Source organism: Nerophis ophidion, linkage group LG17 (genome assembly GCF_033978795.1).
Source record: "Nerophis ophidion isolate RoL-2023_Sa linkage group LG17, RoL_Noph_v1.0, whole genome shotgun sequence".
In the NCBI taxonomy this organism is placed as follows: Eukaryota; Metazoa; Chordata; class Actinopteri; order Syngnathiformes; family Syngnathidae; genus Nerophis; species Nerophis ophidion.
The window spans coordinates 36,155,647-36,176,719 of record NC_084627.1 but is presented as its reverse complement, the minus strand read 5'-3'; the positions used below and the strand labels follow the sequence as shown (position 1 = coordinate 36,176,719).

Genomic DNA, 21,073 nt, shown 5'->3' with positions numbered 1-21,073 from the left:
CCAGCTGGTCTGCGATCAGCAAAACTGCAGACAGTCAGTCAAGTGGGGTCCTCACCGATTGCCCAAAGACATCAGTGAGACAGTATGTGAGAAGTCCCTTTGTTTTTTGGTTTATTTTTATTGGGGAACCATGTATATAGAGATGGGGAAGAAAGAGAGGTTGATAAAACAGCTGACTTAAGACTGCAATCATTGATGTGAATATTTTTTTAAAAGACCAAAGTTTATACAAAGCCAAATTCAAAGTGAATTTGGTTTCTTTTTGACTTAGCTGTTCCCTTTCAGTCCACTGGCACAGTATGAGTAGTATGGTGCATACGCCCTCTTGTGGCCTGAATGAACACACCCCTATGCAAGTTTTTTCTGCTGTTATAGAGAAGATTTGTCCCTCAGTCAGCAGTGGATCCACTCTCATCACCTAGACCAGTGGTTCTCAACCTTTTTTCAGTTTTGTACCCCCTGAGAATTTTTTTTTAATTCAAGTACCCCCTAAATAGAGCAAAGCATTTTTGGTTGAAAAAAAGAGATAAAGAAGTAAAATACAGCACTGTGTCATCAGTCTGATTTATTAAATTGTATGACAGTGCAAAATATTGCTCAGCTGTAGTGGTCTTTCTTGAACTGTTTGGAATAAAACATATAAAAATAATTAAAAAGTTGTCGAAAAATAAACAAGTTATTCAATTATAAATAAAGATTTCTACACATAGAAGTAATCATCAACTTAAAGTGCCCTCTTTGGGGATTGTAATAGAGATCCATCTGGATTCATGAACTTAATTCTAAACATTTCTTCACAAAAAAAATAAATCTTTAACATCATTATTATGGAACATGTCCACAAAAAATCTAGCTGTCATCACTGACTGTATTTTTTTTAACAGTTTATGAACTTACATTCATATTTTATTGAAGTATTATTCAATAAATATATTTATAAAGGACTTTTGAATTGTTGCTATTTTTAGAATATTTAAAAAAAAATATCCTGTACACCTTGGCATACCTTCAAGTACCCCCAGTGGTAAGCGTACCCCCATTTGAGAACCACTGACCTAGAATTATTATTTTACTTCTGTATCTCTTTTTTCAACCAAAAATGCTTTTGTGATTAGGGGGTACTTGAATTAAAAAAAAGTTCACAGGGGGTACATCACTGAAAAATGGTTGAGAACCACTCATCTAAGACATTACTATAGAAATTATACTTTGTATAGCAGCTGTTTTCTCTCTTAAAAAGATGTATAATTCTAAAAAAGGTTAAAGAAAGTACTCACATTTGTAAGTACTTTACATGTAAATATATTTTCTATATCTTTTTTATTTATATTTGGCGTAGTTTATTTAATACATATCTTATTTTGCTGATTTTCCTGATTTTGCTCGTTTGCTTGTCCCTCGTGCCTTTTTCCTGATCCCATTTTTGTCTCTTGTTTTCCCACAGTCACTTTCCGCTGCTGCCTTTTCCCCTGGACCCCGTTTTGCTCTCCCCAATCCTTTACCCCTGCTTTGGACTTCCGGACACCTCTCTTCTGCCTATGATCCCGCTCGGACCTCTTCTTGGCCTCTTCCCCTTTGACTTGGACGCTGCACATCCAACACGCACTTCAACAAACCTTATGGTTTTTACATACGGTTAATTCCATTCATACACATAGTAGCATACACACCCCATGTACTCATCAAGCACTCAATAAATCTGTTGAGCTTGATCTGCTGTTGTCGTGCCGTCTCCTTCCCCCTGTCCTTACATAACAGATAATCTGTAAATAGGAGTGGACCAAAGTCTTAAAAAAAAAACAAAAATCTACAGGAATCATCTGACCTCTGTGAATGCCAACAAAGTTCTCTTCTCAAACTGTTGAAGCACCTTTGTTAAATATTCTAATAATAAATATTTTCTCAAGTAAATAAATTAATTTATTATTTTTGTAATTATTGTCTACACAAAATGGAATAGATTACATCCCATTATACATGATAAACCTCATTCCTTTCTTTTAGAAAACAATCATCATAATTGGTTTAGTTGTGTTTCCTTCATCTTCATTTAAGAATTGTGTTTTTTCCTGTCAATTTAAATGCACTCATGCATAAGCACATGTTGTGTAACTTGAAGAAGTATGAACTATTGTGTATGATGAGTATATTGTGCCTTACCAGCAGTACATGGTCCAGCAGTCCTAGATATCCATGAGCACATTCGTTGCCAAAGCGCAGTGCTCTCATCCGGACCTCCTTATTGACCTCCGGATGGTAGGCTGCTTGCTGTTGGAGCAAATTATATCAACAACAGTTATTATTCACAATTTTCAAATTAATAAAGGAACAGGCAGGGCAAATAAGTAAGGATATGATCAAATAATCGGAGCAGTCAAGTTGTGATGGATTCAATGCTCTGACAAGAAAGTGAAGAAATTAGAATATTCAAATATGTGCGCTATATGTGCGTAATAATGAATCATGTTGAATATGTCAGGTTGCTCAACAACATGTTTATATGAAAGTAGAGGTAGCAGTACCTTGCAGGAGTGCAGCATGTCAGCAATGGCCCGTCTGCTGAGGTTAGCTGTGGCAATGATGTCCTCTTGGCGACAGGAGTTTCCGGCCGCCACTGCTTTTGCGGTTGCCATGGTGATTCCTTTGGTCATGCGAATGAACTCCTCAGGTGTGGTCGTCGTTGCTGGTGGGTCAGAGCTGCTGAACACCTGTGTGTATTCATCATGAAACATTGAAAGTTGTCATGAAAAAAAGAATAATGCCAGTCACAGCTCTTAAGTAGACAACCATAATGTACCTTGCTAGTTGTTTCTGATACTTTGTACAGTTTACATACCGTATTTTTCCGACTATAAGTCGCAGTTTTTTGCACAGTTTGGGTGCGACTTATACTCAGGAGCGATTAATGTGTGAAATTATTAACACATTACCGTAAAATATCAAAAAGTATTATTTAGCTTATTCACGTAAGAGACTAGACGTATAAGATTTCATTGGATTTAGCGATTAGGAGTGACAGATTGTTTGGTAAACGTATAGCATGTTCTATATGTTAAAGTTATTTGAATGACTCTTACCATAATATGTTACGTTAACATACCAGGCACCTTCTCAGTTGGTTATTTATGAGTCATATAACATACACTTATTCTGCCTGTTGTTCACTATTTTTTATTTATTTTAAATTGCCTTTCAAATGTCTATTCTTGGTGTTGGTTTTATCAAATAAATTTCCCACAAAAATGCGACTTATACTACAGTGCGACTTATATATGTTTTTTTCCTTCTTTATTATGCATTTTCGGCAGGTGCGACTTATACTCCGGAGCGACTTATACTCCGGAGCGACTTATACTCCGAAAAATACGGTAGTCATCATGAGAATCAGTGTCATGTCAATTCTGGACCATTAATTATTTTTTTCCTACAGTTTTTTTTCCACAATGGAAGGAATATAAAGTTTATCTTCAATGATTTTTTTTCATAAAAATTGGCTACACATTCCAATTTATTTAGATTCATTGGAATTTTCTCATTTAGATTGTGTGAAAATGATCCTTACATTTTTAATTATGTATACATACACCCCACATATGTGTTTGAATGTACTTCAGCAAATTTCCCCCCCAGATCCGGGTGGACAGTGTTAATGCAAGTGTCTCCGTACTCTGATTTAGTATGTCCCACAGTGTGCCTCACAGAGCAGCCATTTTCTGTCATTGTGGGCCGGCTGACTGATCTTCGATGAATTGATTAACATGGACCCCGACTTAAACAATTTGAAAGACTTATTTGGGTGTTACCATTTAGTGGTCAATTGCACGGGGTTAGGGTTGGTGTTACAGGGTTAGGGTAAAGCAAACCCTAACCCTTCTGTTCATTAATATAGTTATATATTACATATATAATGTACATTATATTTAAAATTGTTCATATAAAGTACAGAAAACAACATGATTTTTTTTTTAAAACATGTGTGTTATAAAGCAAATGCAATGCAAACAGCATATGCATCAGATAATTGCTGCAAATGTGAAAGAAAAATGCCCTAACCCTAACCCTAAGGTTAGGGTTAGGGTATCAGTCATATAAAAGTCCCAATCAATCAATCGGTGCTCATTCAGTCAGCAGTGCAGTGCTGTCATTGGCTACTGTGCGTAAATAGTGTACTTTGTGTGTTTTCTAAGCGTTTTTTAGCCTTCTTAAAACATTTTTGTAGTTTTGAAACATTCAGGAAGTATCCACAGCATTATCAACACTGTTGTCCAATCTTTTACTGAAATACTGTATGGACTTTGGTGGATGTTGGAACCAATTATCAATGTTTACATTATTTCTTATGGAGAAATGTGCTTCAATATACAATTTTTTTGTTTACAAGCCCTGCTCAAGAGCCAAGTAGGTCCGAAAATCAAGGTTCCACTGTATAATTAATAAATAAATCATTAATGTTAAAAAATGAAGAAGATATTCAAGTGCATGATGAGTGTTTGTAAATAAAATAGGTATTTGATCTTCATTTATGTCATGTAAAAAACAATTGTGTTAACATGTTTTAAATTACCTACTACTTATATTGTCACAATTTACAAACATAATCATCATCAAAAGTTTTATGAGCGTAAAAAGATAAGACATTGAAGCCCATAAAGTGTAAACTTTTGACTACTTTGTTGTATGTTGAGATCTGTATATAAAACACTGATGAGTAGTGAAACATCATTACAATTGATACATGTTGAAAGGTTGATTACTAACAGCCAGCTCTTGTCTGATGTGTTCAATGGTGGCCTCCAAAGCTCTGGTCCCTTTAGTGGCTTCATCCTCAACAGCCTTCACTGTCTTCAGAAGCGATGTCACATTAGTCACCATCACCTAACATATTTCAAAGGAAGAGCAGAAGGAAAACAATATTAATTTCATTTTATTAACCACAATTTCAATGCCTAATCCTCATCGGTGTCGTTAACGTTACATGACATTAACATGTGGCAGAAGAGAAGATTAACCCTGCAAATTAAGTCCAAGTCATATCTGCCTTTGTGTGTGAGCAGAAAATAGCACTTTACAACCTTAAAGTAAATACCATTGTTACCTTAGCTGAGTTCTTCAGGTGAAGCATGCTGGGATCATCATGGGGTTTTCCCGCAGCTGCCTTGGTGGTGCTGATGAGGTTGCCCAACGCTTTAGCCACGTCTTTGACTGCATTAATAAGCACCACCTGTGTTCATTCATTTAATAGTCAGATATTATTTGTAACCAGCATGAATGCATGTGTTCATTCATGTAACATTCAGAGATTACACATAAACATCATGTATGAATGTGTTCATTCATGTAATAGTCAAATATTATTTATAGCTAGCATTAATTAATGTGTTTATTCATGCAGTGTTTTTCAACCTTTTTTGAGCCGAGGCACATTTTTTGTGTTGAAAAAATGCGGAGGCACACCACCAGCAGAAATTATTTAAAATTGAAACTCACTTAACAGTATAATGTGGTTGTCGCAATTGTTGGATATGACCTTAAAGCATAAGCAAGCATGCATCCCTATAGCTCTTGTCTCAAAGTAGGTGTACTGTCACCACCTGTCACATCGCATCATGACTTATTTTCACTTTTTTGCTGTTTTCCTGTGTGTAGTGTTTTACTTCTTGTCTTGCACTCTTATTTTGGTGGCTTTTTCTCTTTTTTTGTGGGTATTTCACTGTAGCAGTTTCATGTCTTCCTTTGGCCGATATTTCCCGCATCTACTTTGTTTTAGGAATCAAGAATATTTCAGTTGTTTTCATCCTTCTTTGTGGGGACATTGTTGATTGTCATGTCATGTTCAGTTGTACATTGTGGACGCCATCTTTGCTCCACAGTAAGTATTTGCTGTCATCCAGCATTCTGTATTTGTTTACTTTTGTAGCCCGTTCAGTTGTAGTTTGGTTCTGCATAGCCTTCCCTAAGCTTCAATGCCTTTTCTTAGAGGCACCCACCTTTTGTTTATTTTTGGTTTAAGCATTAGACACCTTTTTACCTGCATGCTGCCTCCCGTTGTTTCCGACATCTACAAAGCAATTAGCTACCAACTGCCACCTACTGATATGGAAGAGCTCTAGACATCACCGACACTCAACAACAACACATCATTTGCAGACTATAATTACTGGTTTGCAAAAAATATTTTTAACCCAAATAGGTGAAATTATACAATCTCCCACGGCACACCAGACTATTTCACGGCACACTAGTGTGCCGTGGCAGAGTGGTTGAAAAACACTGTATAAATGTAATATTTAAACATTATAATAATTAGTGTAGAAATAGTGTGTGAATGCTGAAGAGCTGAAGCTTAACTGAAATGCTGTATGGAATACATATAATTATGGGAAAATAACTAATTTTATCAAAAATTATTCAAGTATCTGTCATTGCTTGGTTGAAAAATTGCATTATGCTCTGTTATGTGCAAGAGTTTCCCACCTGAGTCTCCGGATCTTCTGAGCCAAGGCTGGCAGCACCCAGTTTGACCACATCAGTCAGCTTGGTGATGGTGCACACAGACGACTGGGCAGCCTGGGCCAGTCTCTCCTGACTGGCTCCAGCACCAGACACCAAGAGCTTGGTGTCCTCCACAAGAGCCTTTGCTGTCTTCAGGATGTATTCTCTGTGCACAGGACAGCCACAAAGTAAACCATTATCACCAACTAACCACACACATATCAAACACAAACTACACAGATGCTACTATGTCCTCCCGCTTGGAATTGAAATAAAGACCCCCACTTTGTATATCTGTTATATATCTAGAGCAGGGGTCGGCCACCTTTACCACTCAAAGAGCCATTATTACCCGTTTCACAAAATAAAAAAAACAATGGGAGCCACAAAACTCTTGAAATTTATAATGACATAACACTGCATACAGGGTTTTTTTTTTTGCTTTTGGCTATGTATAAACCAGGGGTCTCAGAGAGGCGGCCCGCAATTAAATATGAAGATTTGATGTTAGTGCGGCCAGTGAGTTTTACATGAATGCCCTTTATTAGCATCACGCATACGAATCCTCCCGATTTGTCCGGGTCTTGTCTTGCTCAGGACACAACAGACGTGACAAAGTTGGTACTAGGTGGGGATTGAACCAGGGACCCTCGGGTTGTGCACGGCCACTCTTCCACTGCGCCGCGCCGTCCCTAAGTTTATAAAGTCAACTTGTTTTTCCACTCTCCCGGTACTTAAAAAGTTTGGGTTCGATGTCAAATTCACGGTTTAGGGATTTAGCTCAATGTCAAGTTCCCTGACACTCTATTTTGGTAAATCCAACCAAGTTCAAGCCCCACAAGAACTTGAACCTGGGTACACTGCAAATACTATAAAATATTACGTGAAAATAAGTTGTACACCTTGTTTATATAATTTATATAGTATAGAGCCTCTGGTTATTTTTCAAAAATCAAAACGGTTTGTGTGCAGAGGAAAGTACCTGTGGTCTGCAAAGGTCTCGGAATTCTCTCTGTTGAGAGTTCCAGCAGTCGCAAACATGATGGTGGTGTCTAGGTCTGCAATGATTCCAGACACTGCGCTGGCTGCAGTGATGCAGGCCTGTGTGCCACGGTTACCTGCCTGCAGAGCTGCTAGGACATGCGAAACCTGAAAAAAGTAATCTGTTGGAACTCTTTCCATGAGATGTACAGGTTTATGTTTCTTTTACTTCAAAAGAAAAAACAACTATAAAATAAATCTTTAGGCATAAAGTAGCAAATATTTTGACAGACCTTTTCAGAGACTTTGCGAGCACTGTCAATCAGATCCTTTTTGGTGAAGGAATCATTTGGACTGCACTGCAGCGCTCCGGCTTTGGTCACAAGGCCCGTGCAGCTAAAACCCAGTTCACCCACTTGCTTCTTGATGTGGGAACCAATCTGGAGCAAACACACATTTGTGAACATGGCAGACAACATGTAGATCTCAGAATGAGTCCGTTACACTCAACACATTATGATACTTAAAGCAGAGAACACCTGAGATGTTGTATTTGATTCTAAGAATACTCAATTCAATGTTTTTGATGCCCTGATCATTAATGTACGTATGTGTTTGGATATTAGAATCTGTCATCAATTTCTAGTAGGAAAAACCTTTACTTATCAAAAAGGTTCTAAGAAGGATTTAAAGACATCATTACTTCAATAACACAGTATATCAAAGCATCTGATTGGTGGTGTGACAAGGCGGCCTGTCAAAACTTTATATAATGAGGGTCACAGAAAAATCTAAACCAATCTAATCTAACATGTTCAACTTAAGTTGTACATTTTATTTTAAATACAGTTTTATGTTGTAGGTGACAAAGCTTAAATTTAGAAGTCTGAAAGTTAGTGTATGTTACTGGCTTGTTTGTAATGAAAAACTATAATGTGAATTAGTGAATTATATTTATATAGCGCTTTTTCTGTAGCGACTCAAAGCGCTTTACATAGTGAAACCCAATATCTCAGTTACACTTAAACCAGTGTGGGTGGCACTGGGAGCAGGTGGGTAAAGTGTCTTGCCCAAGGACACAACGACAGTGACTAGGATGGCGGACGTGGGGATCGAACCTGAAACCCTCAAGTTGCTGGCACGGCCACTCTACCAACCGAGCTATACCACCCAACATAAAAAAAACACAACCATCTAGCATATGTTCTCATTAGTTTAAAGGGGACCTATTGTCCAAAACCAACTTTTGTTACCTACTGGTACCTGTTTTGTGTATTTGGGATCTGTATACTGTAAGTCCCGAAAATTTGAAATCAGACCAAGAAGGCATTGCGTAGATATTTATAAAACAATCTTGCCTTCCTTCAAACTTCCTGCAAGTCAGTCATTTGCCCAATTTGTAACGTTTGTCCCATGTGTGACGTCAACTGATATCTCCATTCATGGTAGAGATTTGCCCGAGCCCGTCATTGTAGTCTGACACTTTCGTCAATAAGCTCCTTATCTTTCCTTTATCCTCTTGTTATGGGGCAGACTGGCTTGTACATGCACATGCATCTTCCGCTCTTGCAATTGCTAATACAAAGTAGCATATATAGCGCTAACTTATATCTGTCAGTAGACATTTGGAAGCACTAAAAACTACAACATTGATTACGGGGGTAAGACGTGGTCCAAATGGAGGCACATAAATAAGTTGGCCACGAAACATTCTGAAGAGAGGGTCAGGAAGTGGCTTGAAAAAGGTCTCTAAGATATAATCTATGCAAAGAATCACTGTTATATGTTATGTGCCTCAAAGTGTTTTCAATGTGGTGACAATAAAAAACAAGCTTTGTACATTCCTGAGTTAGGGTAAATGATCTGTTAGCTGCATACATAGAAGTATTGAATGTTCCACATTTACCTCATCGTTCTCGGCAGTAATTGCTGCATATTTTGCTTCATCTGCCAGATTTCCAAACTCATTAGTCAGCTGATTGGCCAGTCCGCCAAGATCATCCGGGTTGGTGTTGGACTTGGTGACCTGCAGAAAAATAAAGTTTGAATATTATTCCGTAACATATTTAATATTAATAATGGTGTAAGACTAGGTGACCTTGTCAAGCATTGCAACTGACAATTGGATGAAATCACAGTCTTTGTGATTATTTGTCGAGAGCCGGCCCGGCTGCACCAAATAATAATATAAATCCATTTAATACAGTCGAATACAAATAAGGCAACAAGAGAAGTATCCTACACTTGTCTTTTGGAAAGTAATTTCTGTAGAGCCGATATAAGCATCAACAATATGATTTATCTGAGCAGCTGGACAGTACAAAAAAAGAGTCTGTGATGCAGATCATTTTCAATCAAGCTTCTTAATTTATTCATTTAAAAGGTAACTGCACTTAATTTGGAATTATGCCTATCGTTCACAATTATTAAGAAAGACATGACGACGGATGGATTTTTTAAAATGCATTCCAAATATTGAATAAATGTAAATAAAAGTCCACTTGCAGCTGAGCTATTAGGTGCTCCACTATTTTGCCCATAAAATCTGATAAATAACCATTCAAAAAGCGACAATACATTTTACCCAGTCAATAACTTAATTGTTTACTTTATTAGTCCCAGAGGAGAAATTCAAATTTTCAGCTCAATCCCAGTCAAGAGCAGACATACATTACAGGGAGACAGAACAGGAACGCTGACGGGTGAGCCAACTTCCACCCATACTGGTTTAAATGTAGCTTAAAGATGTAGATATTGAGTTTATCTATGTAAAGCAGTTTGAGTCTCTAAAGAAAACACAATTTTAATATAATTCACTTAATTTATCCAAATGTTTCCTTTTATTATTGATACAGCGCAAAGTGGGTTTATTCTGAATGGGCACTGCTTTTCGAATCTTCATAATATTTTTAACACATTGTACCATGTCGGCCTGGACAATACATTGATTGTATTGATAAATTCGAGTTTTTTCGTAGCAGACGCTTGAAAAAATAAAAAATAGATGTTTTTGTACTCCTGTTCCATCATATTTTTTGCCCTTATGAGCTTCCATAGCCCTCACCCACCCCCTTAATTTCTTAGCAGAGATCTACAAGCCAAGCAGAACATGTATAATGCTCATGCTAATGAGAGTGAGACATTTCTCCCGTCCAAAGGCAAAACCCAGTAACTCAATTTTGGTCAAAACTGAGCTGATAATAATTTTGGAGTTCCTAGGTGATACGCTTTACATTAGTGTATGCGATATTGTAATTTGTTCCGTAAGTAAGCTGTTACGCGCATGGCAGGACCTAGCAACTACCACATAACCGCGTAGATACAACAGAAAAACCTAGTATCTCAAGGGACCAATCGGAGCTTCTTTGTCAGTCGTCTTATTGTCTTTAATGAGACATTTGCACCAATGGGGGCCGACGGTCAACCTGATTATGTGATATTATGGCACAAGGGGATATTTGGAAGATTGGCCCAGGACGTTGCAAGCACCTTCATTAAATGTATTGTTCTTGATTCTTCCCCCTGCATACTCTTTTGGGGAGATAACTGTGGAGGTCAAAATAAAAACTGGACGCTGTACACGGCTCTTGCCCAATGTGCAAACGCAGAATGGGTCCCACCCGATATTGTGATAAAATATCTGGAGAAAGGGCACACGTTCATGAGAGCAGATTCAATCCATGGCTCAATCGGCAAGAAAATGAAAGCTCAATAAAACATCTATACGTTTGATGACTTTGTAGATCTTTGTAAGACAGCAACAAGATAGATTGGTTTTCCTTTGTTTTCTCAAAATCAGCTAGAAGTGAGTTACTAGGTTTTGCCATTGGACGGGAGATTTGTTCCAAAGTAATGTGTTACTAGTGTTCTATATTTGCAGCACCAGCGTGGAACAAGTGACTGGAAATTGTAAATAAATGCAAATTATTGTTTTAAAAATGTATCATCAATATAAATTAATAAAACATGTAATGTAGAATTTAATATCTAATCCAGGCCTGGGCAATTATTTTGACTAGGGGGCCACAATTAGAGAAGAAAATGTGTCTGAGGGCCAGTATATCTATTTTTATGAACATTAATACAAAACCTCACAATAATGTCTGATTGAATGCTAAACACGCTATGACAGACCGCCCTAAAAAACATAATGGAATTTTACATTTTTCTATGAAGGATAAAACACTGAATATTGACAAATGGTAAATGGGTTGTGCTTGTATAGCGCTTTTCTATACCTTTTTGAGGAGCCCAAAGCGCTTTGACAGTATTTCAACATTCGTTAGAAAACATCACTGCACATCATAATGCCAGCTACACTTTCCATCTTAAAGATCTAAAAAAAATATTTGGGAATGTCCGGCGGGTCATATTGTAAAGCTGAACGGGCCGCATGTGGCCCCCAGGCCTTAATTTGCCCAGGTCTGCTCTAAACTAACTTAAAATACAGTGAAGTACTGCCACAGTATATACAGTACATACCATATTTTTCGGACTATAAGTCAGTTTTTTTCATAGTTTGGCTGGGGGTGCGACTTATACTCAGGAGCGACTTATGTGTGAAATTATTAACACATTACAATAAAATATCAAAAAATATTATTTAGCTCATTCACGTAAGAGACTAGACGTATAAGATTTCATCGGATTTAGTGATTAGGAGTGACAGATTGTTTGGTAAACGTATACGTAAACGCATGATCTATATGTTATAGTTATTTGAATGACTCTTACCTTAATATGTTATGTTAACATACCAGGCACCTTCTCAGTTGGTTATTTATGCGTCATATAACGTACACTTATTCAGACTGTTTTTCACTATTCTTAATTTATTTTAAATTGCCTATCAAATGTCTATTCTTGGTGTTGGGTTTTATCAAATACATTTCCCCAAAAAATGCCACTTATTCTCCAGTGCGACTTATATGTTTTTTTCCTTCTTTATTGTGCATTTTCGGCAGGTGCGACTTATACTGTGAAAAATACGGTACATATAAAATGTGTGTTTAATAGTTTATCTATTAAAAATATTTAGGGATTCTGTATTTAATCATGACAGCAACATGTCTTACCATCTCCTGCACAGTGACAGCAATGGCCTTAGCTGTCTTCACCATGGTGGTCTGGTAGTCCACAAATGTGCCCTCAGGTTCAAGTGTAGGTGCATCTTCCATCTTGTTGATGGCATCATTGATGGAGTCCACCATTCCCCCCACAGCACCTGCTGCACTGGCTGCTTCTGCCAATGTGGCCCCCAAATCATCTACAGCTTCCTTCATCATCTGCACCGACTCCTCCAGGGCCTCTTGCATGTGTGCCGCCTGCAAAACAAATACTCATTTCACCTAATCATGCGAAAACAATCCACTAATCCACTACAAATTTCTATGAACCACATTTACACTCACTACACTTGCACACTTTTATAGACTCTACACTTACACACTTTAATTCACACACTTCACTTACAGACTCTTGTACAGTACATACACTACACTTATGAACTTTGATACAAACATGACACCTACAAACTCTTAGACACACACTACACTTACACACTTTGATACCGACTCTACACTTAAAGACTCTTGTACACAGACTACACTTACTCTTGTGCACAAACAATACTTACACTTATGCACACACTGCGCATACACAATTTAATATACACACAACACTTACACAATGTAATACGCACTCTACACTTACACGCTTTAATACGCACACTAAACTCACACTAAACACTTACTTTCATACAAACTACTACACTCTTTGATACACATTACACTTACTGTACACAGTGATAAACTTGCTACACACATTGATACAGATGGTTTAAAACTCACACTAAACTCAATCTTATACACACACTTACACACTTGAACACATTCACTAAATTTACACACTCCAATCCACTCACTATAGTTGTGAATTATATTTATATAGCGCTTTTCTCAAGTGACTCAAAGCGCTTGACACCCAATATCTAAGTTACATTTATACCAGTGTGGGTGGCACTGGGAGCAGGTGGGTAAAGTGTCTTGCCCAACCACACAACGGCAGTAACTAGGACGGCACAAGCGGGAATTGAACCTGCAACTCTCAAGTTGCTGGCACGGCCACTCTACCAACCGAGCTATGCCGCCCAAACACATTTTAGTACACACATACACACTTTGATAGACACACTAAACTTACATACACTTACACTCTTATACACACCTTAATACACACACTACACTTACACACTTTGATGCAAAAACTACATTTACTCTTACAGACACAACACTTACACACTTCGATGCAAACACTACATTTACTCTTATAAACACTACCCTTACACACTTTGGTACACAAACTACACCTGTACTCTTTCATTCTATTTTACACACTACACTTACACTTTTTGATTCACACATTGAGATTAATAAGTTAAACCTTAAATTGATTTATTGTCAATGACAGACATGAAGCGTTGAATAAGACCAATGAATGATGACTTAACGTCCTAACTAATTACCTTGGGGTTTCCTCCAGCCTCTTTGGCAGTGTAGAGCATCTGCAGGGCTGACTCTGTCAGAGTTTTGGTCTGGTCTAAAACAGCCATCTGCTGTTGGCTGCTGAGGATCTTGGACGCTGTGCCGATAGCGGCCATGATGAGTGGCTCAAAGTAGCTGACCATTTGAGATACCTGTTGAGTGTGAGGGGGCACACAATATAGAAACAAACTATACAAAAGATTGTTGAATAAACATATGATGGACCAACAGGGGATAGCATTTATACTTCACATAATTTGGCTTCATAAAACCCAGCACTTTACTTTTTATACATGTTCCTATTTTAAAGCATTATTCCTGAAAGGATTAAAAGCCTTCTGAAATGAGATTTTCTTATTTAAACGCGGATAGCAGGTCCATTCTATGTGTCATACTTGATCATTTCGCGATATTGACATATTTTTGCTGAAAGGATTTAGTAGAGAACATCGACGATAAAGTTTGCAACTTTTAGTCGCTAATAAAAAAGCCTTGCCTTTACCGGAAGTAGCAGACGATGTGCGCGTGACGTCACGGGTTGTAGGGCTCCTCACATGCTCACATTGTTTCTAATCATAGCCACAAGCAGCAAGAGCTATTCGGACCGAGAAAGCAACGATTTCCCCATTAATTTGAGCGGGGATGAAAGATTCGTGGATGAGGAAAGTTAGAGTGAAGCACTTAAAAAAAAAGAAAAAAAAGAAAAGGCAACGGCTCCAGGCGACGGCAGTGGGAGCGATTCAGATGTTATTAGACACATTTACTAGGATAATTCTGGAAAATCCTTTATCTGCCTATTGTGTTAATAGTGTTTTAGTGAGATTATAAAGTCATACCTAAAAGTCGGAGGGCTGCGGTGACCGCCAGTGTCTCTGAGAGAAGCCATGGGAGGAGCCAAGATCACAGCTGCCTTTTTGACAGCTGCAGGAGGAAGTCGCATAATCTGCTCAAGTCTCCGGTAAGAGCCGACTTAATATCACAATTTTCCCATCCAAAAACTTGCTAGTTGACGTAGAGAAACATGTTCGCTTGACCGCTCTGTGTTAAAGCTTCACAACAAACTAGGAAACACCGGCTGTGTTTCGGTTGCTAAAGACAGCTGCAATACACCACTTTCCACCAACAGCATTCTTCTTTATAGTCTCCATTATTAATTGAACAAATTGCAAAAGATTCAGCAACACAGATGTCCAAAATACTGTGTAATTATGCGACAAAAACAGACTACTTTTAGCCGTGAGTGGTGCTGGGAGAACATGTCCGCTCCGACCAATAACGTCACAAGCACGCGTCACAATAAGCGTCATCATTTCGCGACGCTTTCAACAGGATACCTCGCGGGAAATTTAAAATTGCAATTTAGTAAACTAAACCAGCCGTATTGGCATGTGTAGCAATGTTAATATTTCATCATTGATATATAAACTATCAGACTGTGTGGTCGGTAGTAGTGGGTTTCAGTAGGCCTTTAAAGTCATTTTCTCCTCAATGTGTTACACACAACACCCTATAAAAACAAGTATTGATTGGAGGTGTATTGTCATACCTTGTGTCCCAGCTGTGAGGCCTCAGAGCGAGCAGCCACAGCAACTGGTTCAATCAAATGACTAATCTCATGGACTGAAGCAGCCATCTGCTCATGAAGGGCCTGCAACACAGCACAATACATTGACTTGATCAATGTAAATTAACACAAAGCACGTATGTTTCAGATAGGGCTGGGCGATATGGCCTTTTTTTAATATCTCGATATTTTTAGGCCATATCGCGATACACGATATATATGTCCATATTTTGCCTTAGCCTTGAATTAACACTTGATACATATAATCACAGCAGTATGATGATTCTATGTGTCTACATTTAAACATTCTTGTTCATGCTGCATTAATATATGCTCATTTTAAACTTTGATGCAGAGAAGGAAATCACAATCAAGTCAATTTTCCAAAAGTGTATTTATCAAACAGTTATTAAGCCGTGGCACAAACATTCATTCCATTTCCCAAACAGAAAGTGCAAGATTGTCAGAGTCATTTTAAAACAAGCTATTAGTGCACTTTTGTGCATGATGTCACTAAGGTGAGATATCAAAACAACACTAAATTAAAGTGCACTTTTTGTACAGAACGCCACTACAATAGTTTAAAACAAATAAAGTGCAATTTTGTGCATGATGTCACACAAGATATTTCAATAACTGTCAAATAAAAATGAACTGCATAATAGGAAATCAAATAGTGTTCGTCCTTTGCTATGTGGTAGGTTACAACGGATGTTATTAAATTCTGTTGTTGACTATTTTTTTCATACCGTGTTGATCTGGAAATGTTTGCCTCGGCATTTTGATGGTGTGGCACCGAATGGAGATGTTGACATGCGGAGTAAGCACTCTTTATTCTCTAGCAGGTGACTTTTCAAATGATGCTACACATTAGCAGTAATGCTACTTTTTGTAACAACGCTTTTGGCCCACACTTGACAAATTACGGTTGTCTGTTTGACATATTCCCACTTGAAGCCAAACCTCCGCCAGACGATGGACCCTCTGCTGTTTTTTCTTGGGAATTAATTCTTCCTTCATTCGCACCTTCTTTCTCTCGTATTACCACTCGCACAGCTCTGCCTGAGGGATCGAAGGTCCGTATTGTCATCGCTTACGTGCAGCTAATGTTACCCTGCTCCGCGAGGACGTATCACGTGACAGTATGTGACGTATGTAAGAAGGTGCGCTTGCTGTCTGTGAGAAGGAGAGATAAGAAAGAGCGAGAAGAGCCTGCAGTGTAATGCCAGCAGCTAAAAGCATCTGCGTGAGAACAAATACTCTAATACAGGGGTCGGGAACCTTTTTGGCTGAAAGAGCCAAAAAGCCAAATATTTTAAAATGTATTTCCGTAAGAGCCATATAATATTTTTTTTAACACTGAACACAACTAAACGCGTGCATTTTTAAGTAAGACCAACATTTCTAGAGTATAATAAGTCTCTTATTCTTCATAATAACATTGTTATTCTGAAGATAACTGTGGAGGGGGCGTGGCCTGATGGCCTGCAGCAAACTGGGGTGTGCCAGGACCAGACTCAAAATCAGCGACAGGTGCGTAGATGGCCCATGTAGGCCTTGTTATCTAATCACCTGTCGCTCTGTTATTAGCAGCAGCCAGGAGGAGATACGGGGTTGAGGCTGGAGCCAGAGCGCGAGCGAGAACGAAAGAGAAAAATACAATTGCTGGAAAGCAACCGAGAGACTGAAAAATAAAACAATATTGTAACCCTGAAATAGCCTCTCATGTCAGTGCTTGGTGGTCTGAAGAACCCCCGGGAGGGCAAGCCCCACACTAACCAATAATAAATAAATAACTTCTTACCATTAACGCAACTTCTTGAACAGGTGCGGTAGAAAACGGATGGATGGATTAAAAATGCATGAGAATGTTTTATATTTTGAACATTATTTTTAACACTGTAATGACAAGTGAAATTATTAATTACTTATCATGTTAAGCAATGTCAGCTCAGATTTATCCGAGAGCCAGATGCAGTCATCAAAAGAGCCACATCCGGCTCGCGAGCCATAGGTTTCCTACCCCTGCTCTAATATCACGATATAATCATTTTCTACATCGCAGAGAGACAAACCCGCGATATATCGCCCAGCCCTAGTTTCAGATTTACCAGTCACAGCATTACTGCTATTAATCGACTTATTCATTCAACTATTTCTATTCAACCGGTAGGAGGCCACGGGGAAGACCCAGGACACGTTGGGAAGACTATGTCTCCCGGCTGGCCTGGGAACGCCTCGGGATCCCCCGGGAAGAGCTAGACGAAGTGGCTGGGGAGAGGGAAGTCTGGGTTTCCCTGCTTAGGCTGTTGCCCCCGCGACCCGACCTCGGATAAGCGGAAGATGATGGATGGATGGATGGATGGATATTTCTGTTGTGCTTTTTGTTGCCAAGTGCTTGGTCATGTGAGCGTTCATTGCTTGTCATTAGGTATAAGCAACTTACCTACAGTAGTGTACGTACTGTAACTTATGAGAGGTGTAATTTATTTATAAGACACTGTAGTTAGAATCATCCTCTAAGGCTACAATCAAAATAATCAATACACTGTAGAGATGTCCGATAATGGCTTTTTTGCCGATATCCCGATATTGTCCAACTCCTAATTACCGATTCCGATATCAACCAATACGATAGATACAGTCATGGAATTAACACGTAATTATGCCTAACTTTAAGATAAAATCTGTGTTTTTATGGTTTGGCAGCAGGGGAAATGGCCGAGGTTTCCTTGCAGCAGCCGATTCTCCCACAGGCAGAGTTTAGTTTTAAAAGCTCCCACTGACGAGTACATATCTGTGATGATGCGGCCCCGCTCCTGTAGCTGCAGGTTCAGCGCATCAAGATGGTTTGAGATGTCGTACTCTAGTAGAGATGTAGTAGATGTAGATAAAGTACTATATATCTATGTCACACAGAAAGTGGGGTTGAGATGGGCAGGGTTGGGGGGGCATGGTGGCAGCGGGGGTGTATATTGTGGAATCCCAGTTAGTGCTACAAGGTGTTCTGTGTATTTGTTCTGTTGTGTTTATGTTGTGTTACAGTGCGGATGTTCTCCCGAAATGTGTTTGTCATTCTTGTTTGGTGTGGGGTCACAGTGTGGCGCATCTTTGTAACAGTGTTAAAGTTTTTTATACGGCCACCCTCAGCGTCACCTGTATGGCTGTTGACCAAGTATGACTTGCATTCACTTGTGTGAAAAGCCGTAGATATTGTGTGATTGGGCCGGTACGCAAATATTGTTGTCTGGGTGGAATTTGGGAGAAATTCGAGAGAATGATTGTCCCAGGAGATTTTCGGGAGGGGCACTGAAATTCATAAGTCTCCCGGGAAAATCGTGAGGGTTGGCAAGTATGACTGGGAGACGCAACTGCTCTGTACTTCTACCTACGTCCGTGTACCACTCTGTACAGCGGCATTTTAAAAAGTCAAAAATATTACTTTTTGAAATCGATACCGATAATTTCCGATATAACATTTTAAAGCATTTATCGGCCGATAAAATCGGCAGTAAGATATTATCGGACATCTCTAATACATGGTCAAATTAAAATGCTCATGCATGAGGATTAGGTTTGAAAATGCAAAATGATTGATCCATTTCTTGTAACAATGTGGTCAATTTCAAAGCTCAGAACATTCTTAGCGTTGTACAGGTAGATTATTTGATATAATTTCATACAGCTAAGCCCTCCTGTCTGAAGAAATATGGTTTATACAATTATTATTTGTCTGGAGTAGTACATCAAAAAGCAATTCTAATACTTTGCACGCTATACTGCCATAAATGAGGAAGAATAGCAAACATGCAAACAATACTACTGATGTGTTTTTTTTAAGTCAAAATGGATTATGCTAATATTTTCAGTTCACCATGTATTGTATAATACTGCAAAGATATTGCGGGTATTAAGCTTGTGTTTACCTCCATGGAGATATCTTCTCGTGGTGTGAGCTGCTGGCTGATGGCAGCCAGAGAAGCCTGGTCCACCTCACGTATGCAGCCATTTAGAACCTCGATAGCATCATCACATTCCCTCTGGCCTGGTGCCTTTTCTCTGCAGAAATACACAAAATAGGCAAATATAACACTACAGTATAAAGGTGGGGGATTATTCTTGCTGGGGGGGCTGAGGATGTGACCGAAAATAATTGAGAACCACTGGATTACACAGCTAATATCATGATATGGATGAATGTCACTCTATTGAGTGATTATGTCAAGCGTTGGAATGGTTACAAAAATAAGAGAATATTCTGGATAAATCCAAAAGGATTAAGCAATAATACCTCATATTGGTAATGAGTTTCTTGATGGAGTCCGATACGGTTCTTGAGTGTCCGGCAAGGACAGACCACTTGGGGGGGTCTTTAGGGTTGACCGCTAGAGATCGGGCAGTCTGGATCAGGCCAGTGGAACTCTCCAGCATGGTCCTGGCTGCTGCCACAATGGGCTCCATAGCAGCGTGACCCTAAGGAAGATCAGAATGTGAAATGTGACTGCTTCCATACGTCTTCTAAACAGCAGTCTAACTTGTTCATATCAACACACAAATAACCAGTTTGTTTTTTCCCTGCGACTTAAATTTTCCAAATTTGATTATCACTAAAATTAAGTAGGGTAGATATTCTATTCTTGTTGTCATTGTTTAGGGTGAGTTAAACAGAAAGTAGTTTTAAGATGCTACTTGTATGTGTTGGTGAAAAAGAGTACTGCAGCTATGAATCCAGCAGACAGCGCTATATCATATGCATGCCATTTGGACAAGATGATATTATTGTATGCAACTGCATGTTTTTACGTCCAATACTGTTTACATGTATGTCATGTTCTGGTATTAAAACCCAATTGTAACGGTTCGGCATGATATCGTGTTTCCAAGCTGCAGAAAGCCGGCAGGAAGCAGTGTCCAGGTAAGATGATGATTTATTCTCCAAAAGCAAAACGCAGTTTAACCAGTGTTATGCTGGGAAAGCTCAAGGCTAACTTAACGTAGCAACATAACAAAGAAACAGGAATGAACTTACATCGTAGCTTGCGACCAAACATAACAGTTGCGTAAAGCTAACAGGACTGTAAGACTGAGTCAACGGCAAGGCAGGTATAAATAGCTCTCTGATTAGTGATCAAGACCAGGTGAGCGTCCTGACCACTAATCAAATGCAGGTGCAATAAATCAGCGCCTAAGGCAACTATGGAAATAAGGCAGCATTGAAAACAGAAATGAACACTAAATTTAGGAACATAATAACAAAGACCAAACAGAATATGAGCTGATCATAACATTACTTAAGACGTGTTCTGTTATTAAGACCGACTCTTGACATGGTCTGTTAATAAGACCTAAAATACTCATGACATGGTTTGTTATTAAGATTCATTAATGAAGTGTTTTGTTATTAGGCATGCTCTGTTGATAAGACCTATTAATGACATGCTTTGTTATTAAGACCTACTGAAGACATACGCTGTTATTAAGACCTACTCTTGTC

At 38.7% G+C, this 21,073-nt stretch overlaps 1 protein-coding gene across 2 annotated transcripts in view; it reads right to left on the bottom strand.

The window, feature by feature from the left end:
* Nucleotides 1-21,073, bottom strand: part of tln1 (talin 1) — a 149,777-nt gene that overhangs the window by 20,213 nt on the left and 108,491 nt on the right. For both annotated transcript variants that reach the window (XM_061876862.1, XM_061876863.1), the window contains 13 exons: nucleotides 19,871-20,052; nucleotides 19,506-19,638; nucleotides 15,562-15,663; nucleotides 13,997-14,167; nucleotides 12,549-12,797; nucleotides 9,380-9,499; nucleotides 7,767-7,913; nucleotides 7,475-7,641; nucleotides 6,475-6,658; nucleotides 5,096-5,221; nucleotides 4,759-4,875; nucleotides 2,523-2,708; nucleotides 2,161-2,268 (listed from right to left, as the gene is read on the bottom strand). In XM_061876862.1, coding sequence (XP_061732846.1) covers nucleotides 2,161-2,268; nucleotides 2,523-2,708; nucleotides 4,759-4,875; nucleotides 5,096-5,221; nucleotides 6,475-6,658; nucleotides 7,475-7,641; nucleotides 7,767-7,913; nucleotides 9,380-9,499; nucleotides 12,549-12,797; nucleotides 13,997-14,167; nucleotides 15,562-15,663; nucleotides 19,506-19,638; nucleotides 19,871-20,052 — 1,992 coding nt within the window. The remainder of the gene's footprint in view (nucleotides 1-2,160; nucleotides 2,269-2,522; nucleotides 2,709-4,758; nucleotides 4,876-5,095; nucleotides 5,222-6,474; nucleotides 6,659-7,474; nucleotides 7,642-7,766; nucleotides 7,914-9,379; nucleotides 9,500-12,548; nucleotides 12,798-13,996; nucleotides 14,168-15,561; nucleotides 15,664-19,505; nucleotides 19,639-19,870; nucleotides 20,053-21,073) is intronic.